At 33.5% G+C, this 20,454-nt stretch overlaps 2 protein-coding genes across 2 annotated transcripts; one reads left to right on the forward strand and one right to left on the reverse strand.

Moving 5' to 3' along the window:
• Positions 1-1,572: 1,572 nt before the first annotated feature.
• Positions 1,573-15,798, reverse strand: LOC138331543 (CUE domain-containing protein 1-like). The gene is made up of 9 exons (XM_069279237.1): positions 15,756-15,798; positions 11,706-12,248; positions 10,464-11,180; positions 9,256-9,460; positions 8,679-8,747; positions 7,745-7,861; positions 7,072-7,147; positions 6,576-6,693; positions 1,573-6,137 (listed from the first exon to the last, which is right to left on the reverse strand). Exons 2-9 carry the CDS (start codon positions 12,099-12,101, stop codon positions 6,030-6,032), a joined length of 1,806 nt encoding a protein of 601 aa, XP_069135338.1. The 5' UTR covers positions 12,102-12,248; positions 15,756-15,798; the 3' UTR covers positions 1,573-6,029.
• Positions 15,799-15,869: 71 nt separating this feature from the next.
• LOC138331544 (small ribosomal subunit protein mS23-like) lies at positions 15,870-19,928 on the forward strand. Its single transcript, XM_069279238.1, has 5 exons — positions 15,870-16,028; positions 18,285-18,446; positions 18,697-18,771; positions 19,118-19,271; positions 19,589-19,928. The coding sequence occupies exons 1-5, from the start codon at positions 15,985-15,987 to the stop codon at positions 19,733-19,735; spliced, it is 582 nt and encodes a 193-aa protein (XP_069135339.1). The 5' UTR covers positions 15,870-15,984; the 3' UTR covers positions 19,736-19,928.
• Positions 19,929-20,454: the final 526 nt, after the last annotated feature.

Below are 20,454 nucleotides of genomic sequence, written 5' to 3' on the forward strand. Positions count from 1 at the left end.
TTCAGAATACATTAACATCAACACCAGTGTATATATATATACATTTTGCAGACAATTTGTCTCTATCACCTGTCCTACCGTGCGTATATACATGTGTTACGAAGTATCCACTTTATATTGAGTATTTTTTTAAATTCGTTCCCGTTCAAACACAAACTTTCACACTATTCGTTCCCGTTCAAACACAAACTTTCACACTCTTATCATCTTTCTAACATAACGTATCATCAACAGATGTTAATTCATTCACCCCTGAAAATTCATAATAGACTCCTCCTGTCTTTGTAATAGAAGAGTTCAAATGAGTATTTAGGTGTGAATGAATTAAATCCATATTCTTTTTAAAGCAATCAGTGGTTCCCTTTGTATATATTGCATCAAATTTATTGACAAAAATATCTGCTCTTGTAAATCTAATCTGAAAATGTTCATAGTCTTCATGATATCCATGCATTTAAGAAATAATCCTAGAGTTATTATCATTCAAGATCCATAAATGAAAATCACTAATGATAACTAGACTGAACCATGATTTCCTCATTTACCCCTGAAATTTCAAAATGGACTATTCTAGCCTTTGATTTAGGCGAGTCTAAATGTGTCTTCAGGGGTGATTGAGATTACCGAAGTCCAGCATACAAAATTAAGTAAACTTATATATTCTAAAAGTGAAATCTTTTTCATGTTATCCATGGCTCAGCTCATGACAAAGTATACATTGTAGGTAGCTTAGACAAAGGGCTAGATCTAAAATATATAATATATACTTCAGGCAGGTAACAATATACATTTCCCGCACCTGTACCTAGGAACAACAATTCAAAAGGCCCAAAAGGCCTGTACACAGGAACAAATATTACTGACCAATCTTGGAATCAAAATTATTATTCCACTTCCATGAACAGAAATCTATAAACAAAACTTTGTATATCCAATGTTATTTACGATTCTTTTAATACATAATGTCACCATGTAAATAAGAATATACATGATAAATGAATTCTGTACCTACATACTGATTAGTTATATAGGAATAGCAGCATATATGTATAGGCAAGATTGGAAGCAATGTATGTAATAAATCTGCTATACAAGTTTACAAGTGAAGAAACATGAAGATAACAAACAAATAATTATTTCCTATTTGGAAGTACTTAAACCCAGAATTTGTTTAGATAAAAAAATATTCTATATATAAATTATATCGGTAAATACAAAATTGCTGTTGAACATATTGCTCAAGATCAATAGAATACTATTTCTTGAAGCTTAGATGAATGGGCTGGGTTGGGGGTGTCCTATTAGCAAGAGGAGTATTAAATCCATCTTCCAATGAACAGAATAGGTAGGTCTTATTCGCAGATAATCCCTAAATCGGGAATATTGTAAATTAGGTACAGGATCTTATTTGCAGACAATCCCCTAATTTTGAAAATTGTAAAAAAGGTAGAGAGTCTTATAAGCAGATAATACCTAAATTGGGAAAATCGTAAAAAAAGTAAGGGGTCTTATTTGCAGATAAAACCTAAATCAGTAAAATCGTAAAATAGGTACATTGTATAGGGTCTAAATCAGTAAAATCGTAAAATAGGTACATTGTATAGGGTCTTTTTTCGCAGATAATACCTAAATCAGGAAAATTGTAAAATAGGTCTGTGTATGGGGAGAGGGTCTTATCTGTGGGAGGAGTCTCATTTATGGTAAGTATTGAAGTGAATATGTCTCTAAGGAAAAAGAACACATTTAATAAACATATCAAAAAAAAGAAATTATTACAGTTTTAAGATTTTGATTATCGAAGGCACCAGTTTTAGTATTGCTTGCATGAATCTGTATGCTTTACATATACCAGGCTCCAGAGACAGCTATGAATAAGTGCAAAGTTAAAACCCTTTCATCTTGAAAGTAATTGGACTGCTTTATTAAGTTTCTGCAGTATTGAAGTTAGGCAAGTTTGAAATATTGAGTGTGAAATTTGGCAGCAGCAAATATCTTTTTTTTTTTTATTTATAACCTGAAGATGATCATGTTGAAATTTGTGATTAACTTGTAAAATCCACTGTAATATATTGCACATTTACATCTGAAGTATATCTTGAATTAACTTAATTTTGCATGAATTCAAATTTTGTGTATTTCACAAGCCATAGAAAAAAGGGAAAAAAATGTCGTTGAAAAATAGTTTCAATTACGTATACAGATACAGTGTAATTTTTTTTGTCATTTATCATGAAATTACAAAGAGTGAAGAGAGATATGAAAATACAAAATTGAAATGGACTTCTAAATATTATAGTGCACAGTCAGTTAACATCTGTGATATCAAAAATGTATTTTCTTATTGAGTTCTGACAAATAAATTTCTGTGATACTATGCTTTTCTGAAATGTGACAACATTTCGTTGAGTAATGATACATATACCCAGATTAGTGTGAATAAAACGTGACAACACAATGCATCCAATATGTGAATTTTGTTACATATTTCACAAAAGCTCGTTTATCTTAATTAAATATATTTTCTATATTCTCACACACAATGATAAGGCATGGGCACTTGCATGTTAATCATAATGCTTATTTGATATATATTAATAAATTCTGATGAAAAATGAGAATTTAACACTTCTTATGAAATGAAATTGAATGAGGAAGTTAAAACAATTGATTAATATAATTATGCTACTACCATGAAATTATTTATGTAGTTTATGAAGTGCAATTCACATTGATCTAGCCTATATAATATGAATGAACATAGAAATCTTAAAAACTGATTTACTAAAAAAGCTTAAACATCACCACTACACCAACCTAAAATTGCCCGATATATTCTGTATTTGTATATTGCCGAGTTATCTGCCCTTGTGGGTAGATATAGATTACGACTTCATGTGATTGTGACAAGAACGCCATACTTTTCAATGAAAGCGATGCGTGTATCGCTCTCAAAATAATAGCGCTTCCATGAATACCTACATGCAAGGAAGGCAACTCTGTAATATGGAGAGTTTGTAATATAATTATTATGACATCATGATATGACAATGATGTTATACATTATACAGCATCTCATGTTATTATTCAAAGTGATCCAGTCATATATTCTACAACATTTTTTTCTCGAGAACCTTGCATCAACTGTACCTGTGTGATCAAGATTCTGAAGAATACTGGTACTCAACAAAAAGTATTGAAATAGTCTTTTTTAGCTTAACATAACCCTTTTACAGATTTTAACAAAAATTTTATATGAAAATAACCTTAAGCTACAAATTATTCAGTTATTCTTGTGTCAACTTTTCAAATTACCCTTAAAATTAAACATATGAGCAAAAAATCCAAATATGAGCAAGAATTATGAGTCATATGACTGTTTGTTACTTTTAAAACGATATCTAAATAAGTTTTATTTGCTGCCAAGATGTCAACTAAACTTGCACTCTTCTGGGAAGAGAGATCTAGAAGATCTCCAAGCTTATAGATGTAAGAGCCTCATGAAGCATCAAAGCTACATACAAATCGAGTGATTGGAAGTTATATTCTAGAAGTAGAAGAGGGCAAATCAACTTGGCTCTGAGCATCCAGCAATGTCAAGTTGATAGTTTTTAAAGGCTAGTGAGCAATTCAATCAATATTATTTGTGTTTTTCATGCTATCAACAAATAGCATTATGGCAAGTTTTGTTCCCCAGGAAGGCTAGCTTTCCTCCACCTAGTGTCCTAGTGCTCCTAGTGTCTGGGACTAGCAAAGCTTGTGTTACGTAGCAACATGTGGACCCCAATATGGAGGGCTAGTTGATGAAAAAAAGAGCATCTATATTCGGTAGAGAGATTTTCTATGACATTTCTTCTGTGAAAAGAAGCTAGCATAAATGAAGAATATCTGCCTTGCACGTTCATTGTAACATGTCCATTAACTATTCATATTATATTATCAATATATAATATTTATAGATCAAAGAAATTCAAATCAAACTAACAAAGACTTACAACCTTTATATATGTTTGTTTATCAACAAAATAAAGCTACATTGTACATGTTATAATTCATCAAACAAGTCTAGTACAGTTTTTAAATAATTTATAAAAAAAAATCTTCAATTAGGAAAAAATAAGATTTTATGCATAAAAATATTGGATTATTAAAATCATTGGTACCAAAAACTGATCAGTTCCATTGAGAAATTAACATCTCATTGATCCACAACAGATTTTGATTCTCAAAAAAAAAACAAAAACAAAAACATGGTATACACGCACAAGACCATACAATAAGATTGATTTATTATCAAACTTACTGAAAAAACCATCACCTGTAAATGTGCTGTTATTATTTTCTTAAATACTCATACACAAAGTATTTATAGAAACCAAACCAGAGTGGGAATAAAACAAGTTATCTCCCTTGTTTAATCTAAAAATTATCTCCCGGGCTTTATTCTGCAATTGGATGTTTATTGAACAGGTTTAAGCAAATTACACTGGTATGGGTAGAGGATTTTTCTCTGGCCAAATGAGCCATGATTGTAATAAAGTATCACCAAATATATATTCATACTATCTTTGGGAAGAAAACTCAGTCTGTTTTACAAAATGTGAGTGCAACATGAACTTTTAACCCAATGTACATGAAGTTGGATTATTGTGAAATAAAAAAAAAATTCAAAATGTATATAGTAGGTATGTTAAACAAGTCCTTTAATTTGCCATTTTTAAAACAATCATATTACCAGGTAAAAAATCATGTAATAAATAAGAAAAGTTTAACTTCTTTCAAACATTTTGTATGAAACTTTGAGTAGTCTATACAATACTGGGCACTTACACTCTCTCAAGTCTCTCAAACATTAAATGCATCAATATTTACTGTCATATGAAAAATAGAAATAAAAAAAATTCTAAATGGGAAAAAAAATTAGAAAATAACTGGCACTATATGTCATGATTGATTCTCAAGTGAGCTTAAAGCTGTTTAACGAACAGCATAATATATATATATGATCAATATCTATTGTCTATAATTGCATTGTATGTATTCTATGTACAATGTACTTTGTACAATTTTACTACATTATATACAATGTTATATGTTGATGTACACCCATGGAAGATGTGTATCATTTACCAACCCTTACACTATGTCATATCACGGCAATATTCAACCACAAACGTGTCAAGTCACTAAACTCATTCATCCCCTGCATTTTCATAATGGACTGGTCTAGTCTTTGATTTAGAAGAGTCTAAATGTGTTTTCAGGGATGAATGAGTTAATTCTTACATCATGTACCAATGAAAGCCCGTGGCCATTTCCTGCTACATCTTCCATCAGTGGAGGAAGTTGATTGATCGATCCTGATCCATGGGATATCACAGTATCCTCAATGAACACACCCTACTTCTCTGAACACTTTATCATCATTGCTATCACAATTAAAATCTTGTTTGCATTATAAGGAGTCAATAAAAGTTTTAAAGGAAACACGAGTATATCAAGTTGGCTTGCAGCCATAAATACCATTGCCAAATATGTCCAAAAAAATTACTATTTCTTTTCAATTGCACAACTGATTTATGTCTTTAAATGAATTACCCATATAAAAAAACTTTGAGGAATTGTCATTCTAGCAATTTATCAAAATGTTAACACAAGATAAAATGAGTAAAGCAACATGTTCATGTATAACATTTTTAGTTTTAACATAATATCTCTGTAAGGACTTCAGATGTTTACTGTGATAATGTCAAAATCCAAAACTTCCCCCAAAAACAAGCTTTTGTACCCTTGCAACCTTAAATGAAAAATAAAATCAAAATTAATAAAAAGTGGTAAAATTTAAAATTTGTTCTCTCTTCGCACTCTACACTTTGAACCAGCTCAGAACTGGGTAAAACAAACGGCTAGGAGGGGTATCACAACTTGTCTGTTATCCTCTTTGGTTACATAAAATGTTTTTTTTTTTTTTAAATGCACTGTATTTACTTATATGAGTATCTGTCTCAGATGACTGCTTGTTGCTATGACAACTATACCATGTCGGTGGCCTGGTTGTCATGGTAAGATGTAATGGTCTCCGGGTGATAGGGTGGACGCTGCACTGTTTTGTAGCTTGGCACTGCTGTAATACTGCTAGGCTAAAATATACAAAACATTCATTTCAATTCTTATATTTGGTTTTATTTGATTGGTAAAACATCCTATTATAATGTTCAGGGTTATTTAAGGACATGCCAGATTTAGATGATAGAAGAAAAACTATTGACCAGTGGTCAGTATCTGGCAGCTGCCCACAGAGTTTTAGCTTGAGACACAGATGTGGAGGGCTTGTGGCAAAATGTCGGAACATCTTCATCAGTTGGCCACCCTGAGTTTGGATGTATAGGTTAATTTTGTTTAAATTGTTACTGACATCAAGTGTCATTTAAGAATGTGGCAGTTTTAGAAGGCGGAGGAAAGCCCAAGTACCCAGAGAAAATCAACCAACCTACACTCAGCACATATCAAAGTTAATATGCCAATTCTGTAATATGAAGCCTTACAGGCTTATTAAACTGTACAGTAGCTTCACTCACCAAAGGTTCAATTTCTGTCCTCTGGTTGTATGGGTGGTCCATATGGTCGTGTGCATTGTAGTCCTCTTCGTCACTGTCCAGGAGGTTCACCATTGAGGGAGCCAGCTTCTCTTTCTGTCTTTGTCAGAGTCAAAGTCTAATAATCAGTGGGGCAAACATTTCGATTATCATTGTCAACATCAATATCATTAGTAAATCGTGGGCATTTTTGCATCCTCAATGTTCAAAGGGTTACTATCACTGACATTATATCCACCCCTGGACTAAAACTGGAACCAAATTATCGTTGTCTTCTGTTGTCTTCAGTTTTACTATGAGATAGTCCAGGGGTGGATATATTGAAGAATCGAGGATGGCATTTTTTTCAGTATGACAATATGTGCTAAAGAGTTTTAACCAACATCATTACTAGTATGAAGATTGATCAATCTACCAGGAATACAACATTGGCTAAAAGCATACAATTCTTAAGAATTTCATTCTTTCAAAAGGATACATTTGTTTCAGGGTCATCTTTTTCTTCTTTCGAGAGAAAAACTTTTTCGCTAAAGCAACAAACTGTTTTCTTGATGCTGCAAATAGAGAAAGTAAAGATTATAAAACGTGTAATACATTGTACATACGAATTGTGAAAGAAATGGTTATCAGTTGAATTTAAATCAAAGTAGCTTAACTTTTTGAACCTTTCCCTACTTTGTATTCATTCCAGATTTCATCACAGAAATTAGTTAGTCTCATCCCCAAAATTTTCAAGAATATGAACATGTGCAGTTATTCCTATTATACACAATCCTTTGGACTTACTTAGAAATTTTGAAATCCACACCATTTTTACTTAAATTTTATAATTATTATGCAATCTGAATTGAAAATGCAACCAAATATCATTTTGTTTATAAGAATAATGTTTGCTTGATTCATTATATTTCCCTGGTGAGAAAAAAGGTTACCATGGTTGAAATTAATATAAATTTCACCCCCAAAATGCTTTCCCATGCTACTGCAATGAAAATTTGAACACAAGACGAAATTTTATTGCAAAGAAAAAGCGTCAATAAGGAGTGTTGTCTATAGTCGAAAACAGGGCAAAGGGAGGATATAACTCTTTGACTATAGTCTATAATGTTTCAAGAGTTAATGCAAATGAAACACTTTAGTTCATTGCCTACCTCCACCCATGTTATTAAGTTGACGTCGGAGTTCAGCATCATCATCTTTCTCTTTAGGTATTGGCTGACTGAAGGGGAAGGCCTCCATACGATCAGTACTGTCCTCACCATACCCTTCTGTGATAGATATAATGATAGGTCACACAGACTCAGTTCAATTACCTCATCTTGACTTTTACAGCTAAAAAAGCTTATTCTACTTCATCAATTCTAATCATTTATGTTACATAATCAAATCTTAAAGTGAATAGTCGGGCAAAGAAAACAAGTCTAAATGCGTACATTGGCTTCCAAAAGTTCTCACATATTAATACGACGGCCAAGTTCTGCTTACGTTTCCCAGTTCTGACCATTAAAGTAAAGGAAAGTTGAAAGCATTTAAAGCGAGGCTGCGTGGAAATGTAACCACGGACATTGTGAGCCGGGAGGACGTTTTAAAATTCCCATACTTTAAATTAATTTCTTCGCACGCAGACAGATTTTGACGAGAGATTTTATTTTTCTATTTCATAAGAAATAATACTGGATACATTCACACCATTTTTACCAACTTTAGCCATCCTTGCCCGACTGTTCACTTTAAAAATGTTTATCTCAATATAATACACATGTTCGATGTTTTGTGTGCATTTATTCTTGGAATGACAAAAACGAATCAAAATACAATTAAACCTGTTACATAATTATGATATGTATAAGCCTTCGGGCAAGTGGCAAATATATGGGAAGACTAATTTAGATTCTTAATCCCATTTTGTTACTATTAGGACGGACCAAATCTGGCTTATATATAATGTTAAGGTCTGCCAAAACAAAGTTGATGTCACACATATTCCCAGAACCAGCAGGTCATGACAAGATTTTTGACAATGAGGAGACAGAACAAGTCAGTTATCTGAGAGAAATGTAAACGGTATATTTATCTGAACCTTACCATGCTCTAGTGGAGGAAGTTGCTCAGGAGGTTCCGGTATAGGCTCAAAGGCAGATAAATTCATACGGTCTGTAAAGCACAAAGTCATCAATGTATTCCATCTTTTAATGCTAAAGAGTTTTCTGCCCTTGTGGATAGATAATGACTGTGATGTCGTGTGTTTGCAAGCATAACATTATATTTTTTTAGATAAACGATAACTAATAATTTTGACATGAGAGACAGAAAAGTATTTCAAGAAATGTAACGTAATTATGAACCTACCGCTCTAGTGGATTTTTTTTTAGATAAACACTTTAACATAACTATAAACATAACTAGTTATCAGAGGTTAAAATTTCAACTTCAAATAGAAATTATTCATAGGAATTAGAATTCCAGGATTTAGCTTCTTTTTTTTATAAAAAAATTTTTCACCGTTAGGGCCGTCCAAAGGATATAGTGATGTCCGGAATATGAAAAATCTCCCGGTTTTCGAGTTGAAATCATAATAAACCATTGTGTAGACACATTTTTCTTTTTCAAGGACCAATTTTTTATGTCCTGCAAAGTTGTGAAACATTATTTAGGATCTTACCTCTCTCGAGAGTTTTCATGAAATCCTCGTTACTCCTCAACTCGTCTAGGAACTCGCTGTTCTGTAACATAATAGCCAGCCTCTCATCCTCCAGATACTGAGACATTTCAGGGTCGGCATTCATCACTGCTCTCTTTCGTCGCCTCTCGTTCTCTTTCATCTTTTCATCTAGCATGTCCTGACTGAACTCCAGCGATGAAATCATCTGGTAATTTATTCAAATTGAAAACGCATGTATACTAAACCTTTAAAAGCATGCCATAGCCATATAATACAGTCTTATAAAACTAATTCTTAATGATTTATTACCTACTATTCAAATATTTTTTCACTATTAAAAACAGGAACAGACGATTAAATATTTTTCTTCAGTTACAAAAGTTACTTACTTTACACCATTACCACCATTGAAAAGTTTGAGCTTCTAATTTTACTTCAAGTTAAAGATATGAAAAATAATTAATTGCATCCCGAAAAAATTCCGTGTCACTATATCCTATATGGAAGGAAGTACTGATTGCGCATGCATCAAAGGCGAAATAAAGCATTTTATATGATTTTTGTGTTAATTAGACATATATATACATGATCAAACACCAATTATTGTTCAACTAATAAATATCATTTATGTTTTGTCGGCGGTAAAACTAATTCTTAATGATTTATTACCTACTATTCAAATATTTGGTTACATTTCTGGATCATTAAGAAAAATTTTGATATACTGGTACCGATCATGAAAAGTGAAACTGAATGCCCTTCGGTTCAAAATGACAATATTTTTAGTCTTTCACTTTTGCATATACAATATTTTGTGTCTTTGTCACTTTCAACATATTCACAAATACATCAATTCCCGAAAAAGGGTTCTGATAATCATGAATTTACATATATTATATAAGTTTCATATAATCATTTCGGAAATATTTAAATGAATGTTCGAGCTCTCTTGTGAAATAACATACAAAAATGAGTATCTCGCAAAAATTGAAGTGGTCTACCCCCAGTATATATAAGCTTAAGGTTATTAACGTTAATTTGCAATAGGTCAGACATTTTACCTTTCATGAAATTAAAGAATATTTTGCAACTAATTTGACTGCTTTAACAGTATTACGCTTCCAAATACATGTACCATTAAGCATGACAAATTTAAAACATATCTATGTCTCTACATTATATATATACTACCAGTAAATTTGACCTACCAATGACTTTGATCCTGGAGTACTACCTCTACTAGCGCTAAAAGAACTCTGATGCATTAAAGGCGACGTATCCTTGTTTTGTGATGACGCTAACCATGACTTTTCACTCGTCTTCTCGCTAAGACTTCGAGACATCCTCTTACGCTCACTGTGACTACGACTTGACTTTGAATGTTTTTGTCGTACACTTTGAGATTTAGGTGTGACGTCGTGTGAAGATGCCATATCATCAAGTGTCTGATGCCCATGACTCAAAAGCATAGGCGGTGAGGCGAGAGAAAGCGAGGATGGCACCTGGGGAGCCACAGAGAGTCTTAGAAAGTCCTCTGGTAAAGTCCCCAGCATTGGCGGATTCCAGTTACGATAATATCTCTTTGGAGTTCGGCTTTGAGTTATATCTGAATTCGGTAATGGGCGCTTTAATTCTGTATTAGAAAGAGAAAGTTCATCAACGTCCGCATCCAAAAGGTCAAGACCTCTGAACCTTGGTCCCACAGATGAAGATGGTGATCGCTTGTTCCCGTTCGGCTGCTCCTTTTTGAGCGACCCTGACGGTGATTTGTTTTTAATTGTAGATGAAGTGGACTGGTCTTTGGCCTGACTAGATATCGGCGTGGTCCAGATACTGGTACTTGCTTGTGAATGGACCGCTTCTGTATAGGATGGAGGCGAATCTTCTGTCCTCTCTTCGTTGTACTCCGGACAATCATCAGACAACTGTCAAACAAAATCAACTTATTAAAACATGTAATTCTGACAAAACACATAAGTCTTCTATCCGGTTTTTCTTCGGATTTCAAATGGCCAATTTCAGCACAATTTCACTTAAGAAGAAAGAAATATGATGAATTCTGTATTTGGCTATAAAGACCATTGAATTAATTTACAGTTATTTCTTTCATTTGTATTGCCATATCTATAAAGTTAAAACAAACCATTTCCAGAAATTTTATGGGCCCCTTTAAAGATCCATGCAGACAGATCTAATTAATTATATCTATTCATTTTTTTTTATTTTAACTGGTTTTTAAAGACAGCTTGTACAACAATAATGACAATTTTACATATCATTTACATGTATTAATTTCTATTCACATAACATAACAATACTGTCATCTTTCTTTTATAACTTATTATCAATTATAAGGTATATGACAAATGATTATCAATTTCCTATATGTACACAGCTTGTGCCTTGATAGAACAAGGAAATAAATGTACACAACAGGATATTATACTTACAGGGGAGATTAGATCTGATGGTACAGTAACAGGCGACTCACTGCCGTCATTGTCGATACTCATTGTTAAAAGCTGGTCAATCGTTGCATCCACGGCCCCATCGTTTGCCCTCAGTACAGCTTCAATCACATCATTTTCCATCATAGGAAACATAGTCTTAAAATCTGACATGGCCTGGTAGAAGTCTAGTTGTTTGGTCGGGCGTGACGACTGACGAGGGAGTTTGTGATGGTGGTGGTGATGATGGTGGTGCCCATGTGAGGATGGTTCACCAGGAATCTCGGAACTTGTACTGTTATTGGGAACAAAGTCATTCTCCATCCGGGATGACTGTTGGTTCCGACTTCTACGCCTGCTACTGTGCTTCTGTGGTTGAGTTGTGTCTGCTGTTGCCATGACTAAAAATTCTGAATTAAGAGTCCTGTGGTTAATTTCGTGTCTTTCAGTTTCAAATCACAGTTGTTGTTGAACCTATCATTCAGTCGTTATCAAAAGTTGAGTCCATGATGAGTTCTTGTTCACAGTTGTAGTGTCATTTTCATTCTGCAGAGAAATAGAAAAGTTTTGAAAATAAATAATGTTTTGATTTTCATTAATAGGATTAACTACACACTAATTCCTTATTAACGTCACATGTGTAAGCCATGATATGGAAAAGAAGCAACATCTTTAAATACTTAACATATATATATATAAGAAAATAAAAACAATAACGACTGACTAGTGAGCGCTTTCGCCCCATTCAAGGGAGCTTTTCAGACTGTTTATTGACTTCATCTACAATTAATAAACAGTCTGAAGAGCTCCCTTGAATGGGGCGAAAGCGCTCACTAGTCAGTCGTTATTGTTTTTATTTCTTATAGATTTCGTCCATAAGGATTTTTCTTTGAATTTATCATATAATATATATATAATGTTACCAACATTAGTAATTACCTACATACTGTTGTATAAAAATGGAACAATGAACTCAAGTGATAGGTGCATGTGCCATATCTGAACTTGAAGCCTTACAAGATATTGTAAACCTTTACAGAAGTCATTTAAAAAAACTTTTCCACACAAATTAAAGTGTTCTGATATACATGTTTTGATAAATAAAAGATTAAGAGCCAATTGTGAGAGAAGCCTTCCTCAAAGCTCGAAACCACAGACATATGATCATGACCTAGCTTCATTAAAACAACTCGTCACAAATCAGTCAAGTGCAGTACATTCAAATGGCTTTGGATAAAAGTCTAAAATCAAAACATTACAAGTAAATTCATTACAGTTAAGTAAGTGTTATCTATATTCCCTGTAATTATGTATATATATTTATTTACTGACATAAAAAATATCAATTAAATCTACTACAAATTCTATTTAGTTAAAAGTTTTCAAATTTACTTTTTACGAACAAAAAAAAAATTTTGTAAACATTTTATGTATAATGACTTTATGTATAATTACTTTAATATAATCAGTTATTTACTGGACTCGCCTAGACGAGTCCTGGACTCAAGATTTCCCTGTAGAACTAACAAAAATTTGGATTACCCTTTACCATCATTTCTTTGTACTCACCAACATTTTAAAATTATTGTTATGAACTCATCTATTTTTTATATAAAATTTTATAAAATGCAGCTCTATATACTGGTCATGATTTCAAGCAAAAAATACACTAGCTGATATCATGATCAAGAGCTGATAAAGGCTGCTATATATACTGTTTATCAAATTTGTCATACCATAATTATATCCTATTGTTCTCAATGAACAATCTCTGTGAACCTTTTAAAAATAAACGATATCAAAAAAAATATTAATTCAAGTATCAGGTCATTTATTAAAGTCTCATAAAGGATGTGATAACAAAATCATCATATCATAACCTAATCAATCTGATTGAAATACAGATCCTTATAACCACTCCGTTCAATAGAGGATCTGACAACATCCCATGAGGGGTCATGTTTGGATGACCTTGAAAATAATTCTGACATAATTGGTCATTTGGGACCCTAGAATAGTGGTCTTATTTATTATTAAGAAGTTGGTCTTTATAGAGAGGGGGTCATTCTTGAAACATTATATGTTGTATCAAAACCAGACATCGCGAAAGTTGAAAAAATGGCTGGACATTCGGACCGGCAAGTACTATGAGTAAGCCAGACCAAACAAGATTTCGCCGGACCGAACATTTATGTGAATTTTTGAAGTAAACATAACTTCCTGCTATTAGTGTCCAGGCAGCTGCTTTCATAATCATCTTGTGCAGTTTAAATTCTACATTCCTTTTGCCAGGTTTGGCACCTGAGTTATACTTCAGAGTTGCCATTTCTACCGACTTCCAGTACACAATAATTGCCAGACAGTCAGTCCGGCCCAGATTTAAAATAGGCGATCCGCTTCAATTTTTTCCGGACATGTCCGTTGGACCCCTTACATTTTGCGATGTCTGTCAACCTCCAATGTCTTAAGCAGGATTCATATGGTACCGAAATTGGCCTGGTGGCTAGGAATTCCAAATTTCAATATTAACACAAACCTTCGTGTCCAAATAGAATTATCCCAAATTGCAAAAATCCAAAATATTTGATTAACATCACTGTTGTATTTTTATACCAAAATGTAGACATTTCTTGTACACCTCAACTTAACTCAAGTCTGCGTTATTGCCATTTTTTCTTGGTAGTTACAAAGTTTGGAATATTGACGTTATGAATGTTTCATGACATTCTGGTTAAGTTTTCTGTCCGTTATTAGGTGCCAAATATGAGAGCATAACTTTTGAAGATTCAATCCCACTTCTGAAATTATGGTAATTTTGCATAAAAACAAGCCAATTCACAATGATTTTACATTGATAAAACCCTCCGAAACAGATATAAACAGATCTAGCTACGATGACATAGCTCTGACCGACAGACGGAAGATTTCTGACAGATTATCGTCATCAGAGCTAGGATTCCGTCCCATTGATCGTGGTGTTGCAAAACATTGTAATTTAATTCAACAATTAATATCAAACATTTTTAACATAAACTGATTATTTACCCACCTGCATGTCTTAATTATATTTGTAAGCACATTTCAATGGCTCACATCTCCGACGCTTCTTTTGTTTAAAAAAATCTTTTTGGTAAATTCCAAATAATACTTACAGACCTTCAGTTTCAGTGTTTATTCTTAGTTTTTTTACTTTTCTTAACTTCAAAAATTTTTACCTGATGAACGTTTCATTTTGTAATGATTACCAGTAAATCAAACATGGCAGTGTTTTTTAACAGAATTATATGTGTCTTGTGTCACCACTAATAGTTCAGAAAACATTATAATCGACAGGTTTGTGAATTGAATATTGATCATAGATGTCAAAGCAATATATCAGCCTCAAAGTGCATGATGTGGATCACATCAGGGCTTGAATTACTTTCCACAACGGGGTGGAATTCATACCCTGCCGGGAACGGAGTGGAGGCAGGGTAAGATTATTCGTTCTAAAACAGATCAGGCATGCACATGCACTTGCATCCAAATTTAAAGTCTTTATATATAATAGCAACTGGCTCTGATCAACTTCAATCTCTTTTTCTCTGCTCATTATTTTTTTCTTTACAAATTTATCTATTTCACTTTAAGTTTATGAAAATAAGGAATAAACTCCAAACAAACAAACATCATGGTATAAATAATGTAAATAAACAATGTTTGTTTGTATTCAGTGAAACGAATGGGATCATTTTGATGACGTCTTTTGCCAGCAGTTAATGTTCCCTGTTAATGAGCGCCAGAAGTTCGCACTCATTAAACACTACTGACAGAATGACTCAGTTGACAGATATGTAATTTGCACCCTTACTTGGGATTTTGTAAATGAGGGATGGATCAGTGCATCTCTATCTTCCAAACTTAAAACTGCTCAGCACATATCATGGATGCCAAATAAAAAGTTAAATGAAAGATCATAACGTTGACCAAAACCTTCAAATCATAAATGGTATGAAAAATGACTGAATGAAGCCTATATATGAATACTTCATTAGTTATTTTTTTCTCACCCACCTGCCAGGATCGACCGGATGTAATTGTTGTTCTCGTTCTAAAGTCTCGTAATTCATTCATGCGAGATCATTGGGTCCAAATCGAGGTAGTTGAAGTGCTTGGGAAAGTTTCCATTTCTTACAAACGTTTTTGAGATATAAGTTATTAAAGATGGACGACATTGAAAACATGCCGATTACGAAGTGACTTTCAGAAAGTATTCAGATATTGTTTGACTTAATAAATCGACATGGCAGCTAGCAAGACAGAGAAAATAAGGTCAATTTTCCAAAGGTAAGTAACGATTAAAATTACTGAAATTTAGCTATTTAGCCAGTCGTCATAAACCATTTACAAAACATGTCAAACAATATTTTTTGTGCATGTATATGCAGGATAGTCCTGCATTTGAGTAACAGTCCTGTATTTGAGGGATAATTGTGCTACGCAAATGCAAGATTCTGTGAAATGAAAATTGATGAAGTTGTTTTAAACATTGTTATACATTATTACTCAAATGGAATCAAATTTCATAATCTAAATGTTTGTAAAAGTCACAAACAAAATCATCTCTATATCTTACTATGGGGCTAAAATAGAACACAGGTAAAAGTCAATCAACGTATGCGCAAACCAGAAAGTGAACAATGGAAATTTATTAAGGTCAGTCATATTAGCTTGAAGCTATCAACAAGACTGGAAAAACAGTGCAAACCATGACATTTGCACTAAATTTCCCTGAAGGCTATACACTGTAGTCTATGAAGAGCACCTTAATTGTCACTTTATTACAAAGTGAGATAATAGAATCCAATAGTTCATACACAAAAACACGAATCGCTGAAACGACATCTTTGGTAAGCTTCTGGGCTTGTTTGATGTACGTTGATGCTTCCTTCAACTGGTATAGTACTATACATGCGCGTACTATTTGTTTAAAACTTCCGGTTGAGTTAAAAGGTGTCTATATTTGACACTTGGTAATCGTTCGTTAATTCCTGTAATGTTGATTTTGTACATATACGGTACATCATGGTGACCCTATTGGGTGTTAAAAATAACCTCTCCATTTAAAATGTTAGTGGTTGTTTAACAGTTCATACTACCACTACACAGTTCAGTTGACTAACTCACTAGTAGAATGATGGTCGAAATTTGGTTGGGTGGTTGACCCACAATTTGCTCAGTCTGGATTTGAAGCAATTAAGCGTTGGTGATGTAACCACTTCTCTGAGAGCGAGTTTCATGTCTTAATTACTCGATTACTGAAGAAATTTCCGGTTGAGTTTAGCCTAAATCGTTTTTTGAAGAGTTTTTTCGAGTGTCCTCTAGTTGCTGTACCCGTTAGTTCTCTGGACATAGTTGTTTGATCCAGAATGTCTATTTTGTTTAAAATCTTGTAGACTTGAATCACATCTGCCCTGTTTCTTCTATATTCTAAACTTGGTAGCCCGAGTTTCTTGATACGCTCTGAATACGATAAGTTTTGAATTGATGATATCCTTTTAGTTGCTCTACGTTGTACGTTTTCCAGTGCAATTTTATCACGTGTCAACATTGGTGACCAGATTGTAGTTGCGTATTCCAAATGGGGACGAATTAAAGTTTTGTATAGAGTAATAAACATGGTCTGACTCATATAGGTGAAGGTGCGGAACACTATTCCCAACATCCTATTCGCTTTTAAGGCTGCTGCATTACATTATATTGTACATGTGCTGTGAATTTGAGTTGGTTGTCAATAGTGACTCCAAGATCCTTTTCCATGGTTACTCGAGAGATAGTAGTAGTGTTGCCTTGTGTTGTAAGGGTGTAATTGTGGTTTCCCAGATTGTTTCCAATTTCCAAGAATTTACATTTGTCTGTGTTTAGGCTCATTAACCATGTCGACGTCCAGTCACACATTTTGTTGATATTTTCTTGCAGCTTAGAACGGTCTTCATCTGATGTGATTTTTGCTGATAGTTTAGTGTCATCTGCAAATAGCTTTATTGTGCAGTCCAGCATATCTGGCATATCTTTAACGTAAATTAGGAAAAGGATTGGTCCCAGCACACTCCCTTGTGGTACGCCACTGGTGATGGGTAGTTCTGTTGAAGTCTTCAATCAGTTATGTGGCTATCTGAAAATTATGACACCCTTTTTTTTTTATAAAATTTTTAAAACAAGTTTATCCAATTACATTTCACAGAATCCTGCATTTGTTTAACAAAATTATCCCTCAAATACAGGACTATAACTCAAATGCAGGACTATCCTGCATATACAGGAGTGTCCCTAACCTGTAAAACTTGTTATCTTTCAATCAGTATTGTACAAATTCGACCACATAGGATTATTTACATCATAGTGTCTCGAAGATATCCTAGTTGCATAATTTGACACCCCTGTCAGAATGCAATGCAAATGAGACAAGGACCGGTCTTTGTTATGTGGTCCAAGACACTCCCATGACTTTGACTAACAGTATATGTGGTTCACTTCTGTCTATGTGATTTGCATGAAGTGTGTTTTTGCTAAAAAAATTAATTGATCATTGATTGTTGACAGATGTCAGAGATTGATTCGAGCTGGAGGATTACCAGAGTCAGAAAAACCTTTGTGGTATGATGTGTATGCAGCTTTCCCGCCAGCAGTTGAACCTTTGTATGACAGACCTGTACCTACGAAAAAGATCCGCACCATTCTTTATCCAGAAGACTTAATTAGAGCGTTAGTATTTAGTTACATACAATTTACTATGAATGTCTATAGAATAAACATTTACACCACATCATGACTTTATAGTCTCGTATAAAAAAATATATGTTCAGGTTTACCCTGATATCATAGTCAAATTAGTCTATATAGATTAATTGACAATTGCTAGCTATAATGTAATTATGTCATAAAACTTATGATTTGCTACATAAAAGCAAAATTTATGAATTAATTTCTACTGAAAGATGTTTCCATGTTGTAGGCGTTACTATAAGGAAATTTATGATACTGACCTGGTAGATTTGAAAAATGAGCAGAAGCCAACAACGTCACAAAGGTAGGTTGATAGGTTGGCTTTTAGACAGGATTAATAGAGGATAGTGTGATGATGGTCCAAGGTCCAATATCTCAACACGAGGAGAAATTATTTACAAGGTCCAGAAAAACTTTGAACATTTGAACATTTTAACCAACTTAATAACTTTCAAGTCAGACCAGTGATCCATTAACTTGAATTATAGCAAATTTTTAAATCTATTATAATGTTTGTCATGGTAGTGACTACAAAAAGGTGTTGATCTTTACATTATTTTTCCCTTTCTTTTATAACTTCCCTGAAACATGCACAACGGTTTTGTGATGAATATTTGTTGTAAATATTAATCTTTTCTTCTTTTTTGCAGGTTCGTTGACAAATATTTTGAGTTAAGGGAAACTGACCGTAATAATCCTGACCTCTTTGCTGCTGCAGTTGAAGCATTAAGAGAGGAAGGACTTCAATTAACAACATGGAAGGAAAGAGAACAGAAAAGTCAACTACATTCTAAACAACAATATGTAAGAACTTTCAAAAGCAACTTTAGTTTATTGATCATAATAGAAATAAGATATTTTATTGTTTTAAACCTTCACTTTATAATGTGTATATACTGTAAACCATTATATTAACTTTCTTTCACGTATGATTTACTTTTGCAAATTTTGCGATCCAAATAAATTTGCGAAAATTTATTTCGGCGAATTAACATTTACATCATGTTTGTTGATAGGATTTTCCATTCAGTGTTTTATTATATAAGGCAATCATAATTGTGTAACAAAAAATTGAGAAATGATACAAATGGGACATTATTTTTTTTTATCCTTTTCACCAGGAATCAAGGAAACCATTTTACAGTGCTGAGGAGGTGTTCGGTGAGCTCACTGTTGAGAGACAGACACAAAGGACAGATTCCAAAAGGGAGATAAGAGAGATAAAGAACGAGGATGTGCTAAAAATGGCCAAAGATTTATTTGAGTGATCCATAGTGTGTAAGTCTTTTGATGTTTTTTTATAAATGTATAGAAAATTTATACATCATTTGTGTTTATAAGATGAACGATGTGAAAAAGAGCAAGTTTTTGAGAGACACTATAGGAAACTGTGTTATTTTGAATTTATTTTGTTGTGGTGTCTAATATCTAATAATAAAAAAGTATAATTGGATTGTTTCAGATCATTTTTTTTTTGTATTTTTCTTCAAAGCTCTACTTAATGTCGTCTAAAACCCACAGATGATCTTGATTCACTCACTGTGTCTGAAGATGCCCCCACAAAGATGCTAGGTGTTTTTTCTCCAGAGCCTAACTCAATCTTCTACATCTAGAATATCACTTCAGATTGCTCGATTTGTAGCTCTTCTACTATGGAAGCTCTAACCCTCTTCCAGCTTAAAGCTGGAAAATCCTCGGAGAAGATTTCTAAGAAGAACAAAAATCAAGTGATCTAAAGTTATATTCTATATATCAGTAACATGATTGATTCCTAGGTCAGTGACATGATTCTGAGGTCAGTGACATGATTCTGAGGTCAGTGACACGATTCTGAGGTCAGTGACACGATTCTGAGGTCAGTGACATGATTCTGAGGTTAGTGACATGATTCTGAGGTCAGTGACATTATTCTGAGGTCAGTGACATGATTCTGAGGTCAGTGACATGATTCTGAGGTCAGTGACATGATTCTGAGGTCAGTGACATG

This window comes from Argopecten irradians, chromosome 9, assembly GCF_041381155.1.
Source record: "Argopecten irradians isolate NY chromosome 9, Ai_NY, whole genome shotgun sequence".
Taxonomy (NCBI): Eukaryota; Metazoa; Mollusca; class Bivalvia; order Pectinida; family Pectinidae; genus Argopecten; species Argopecten irradians.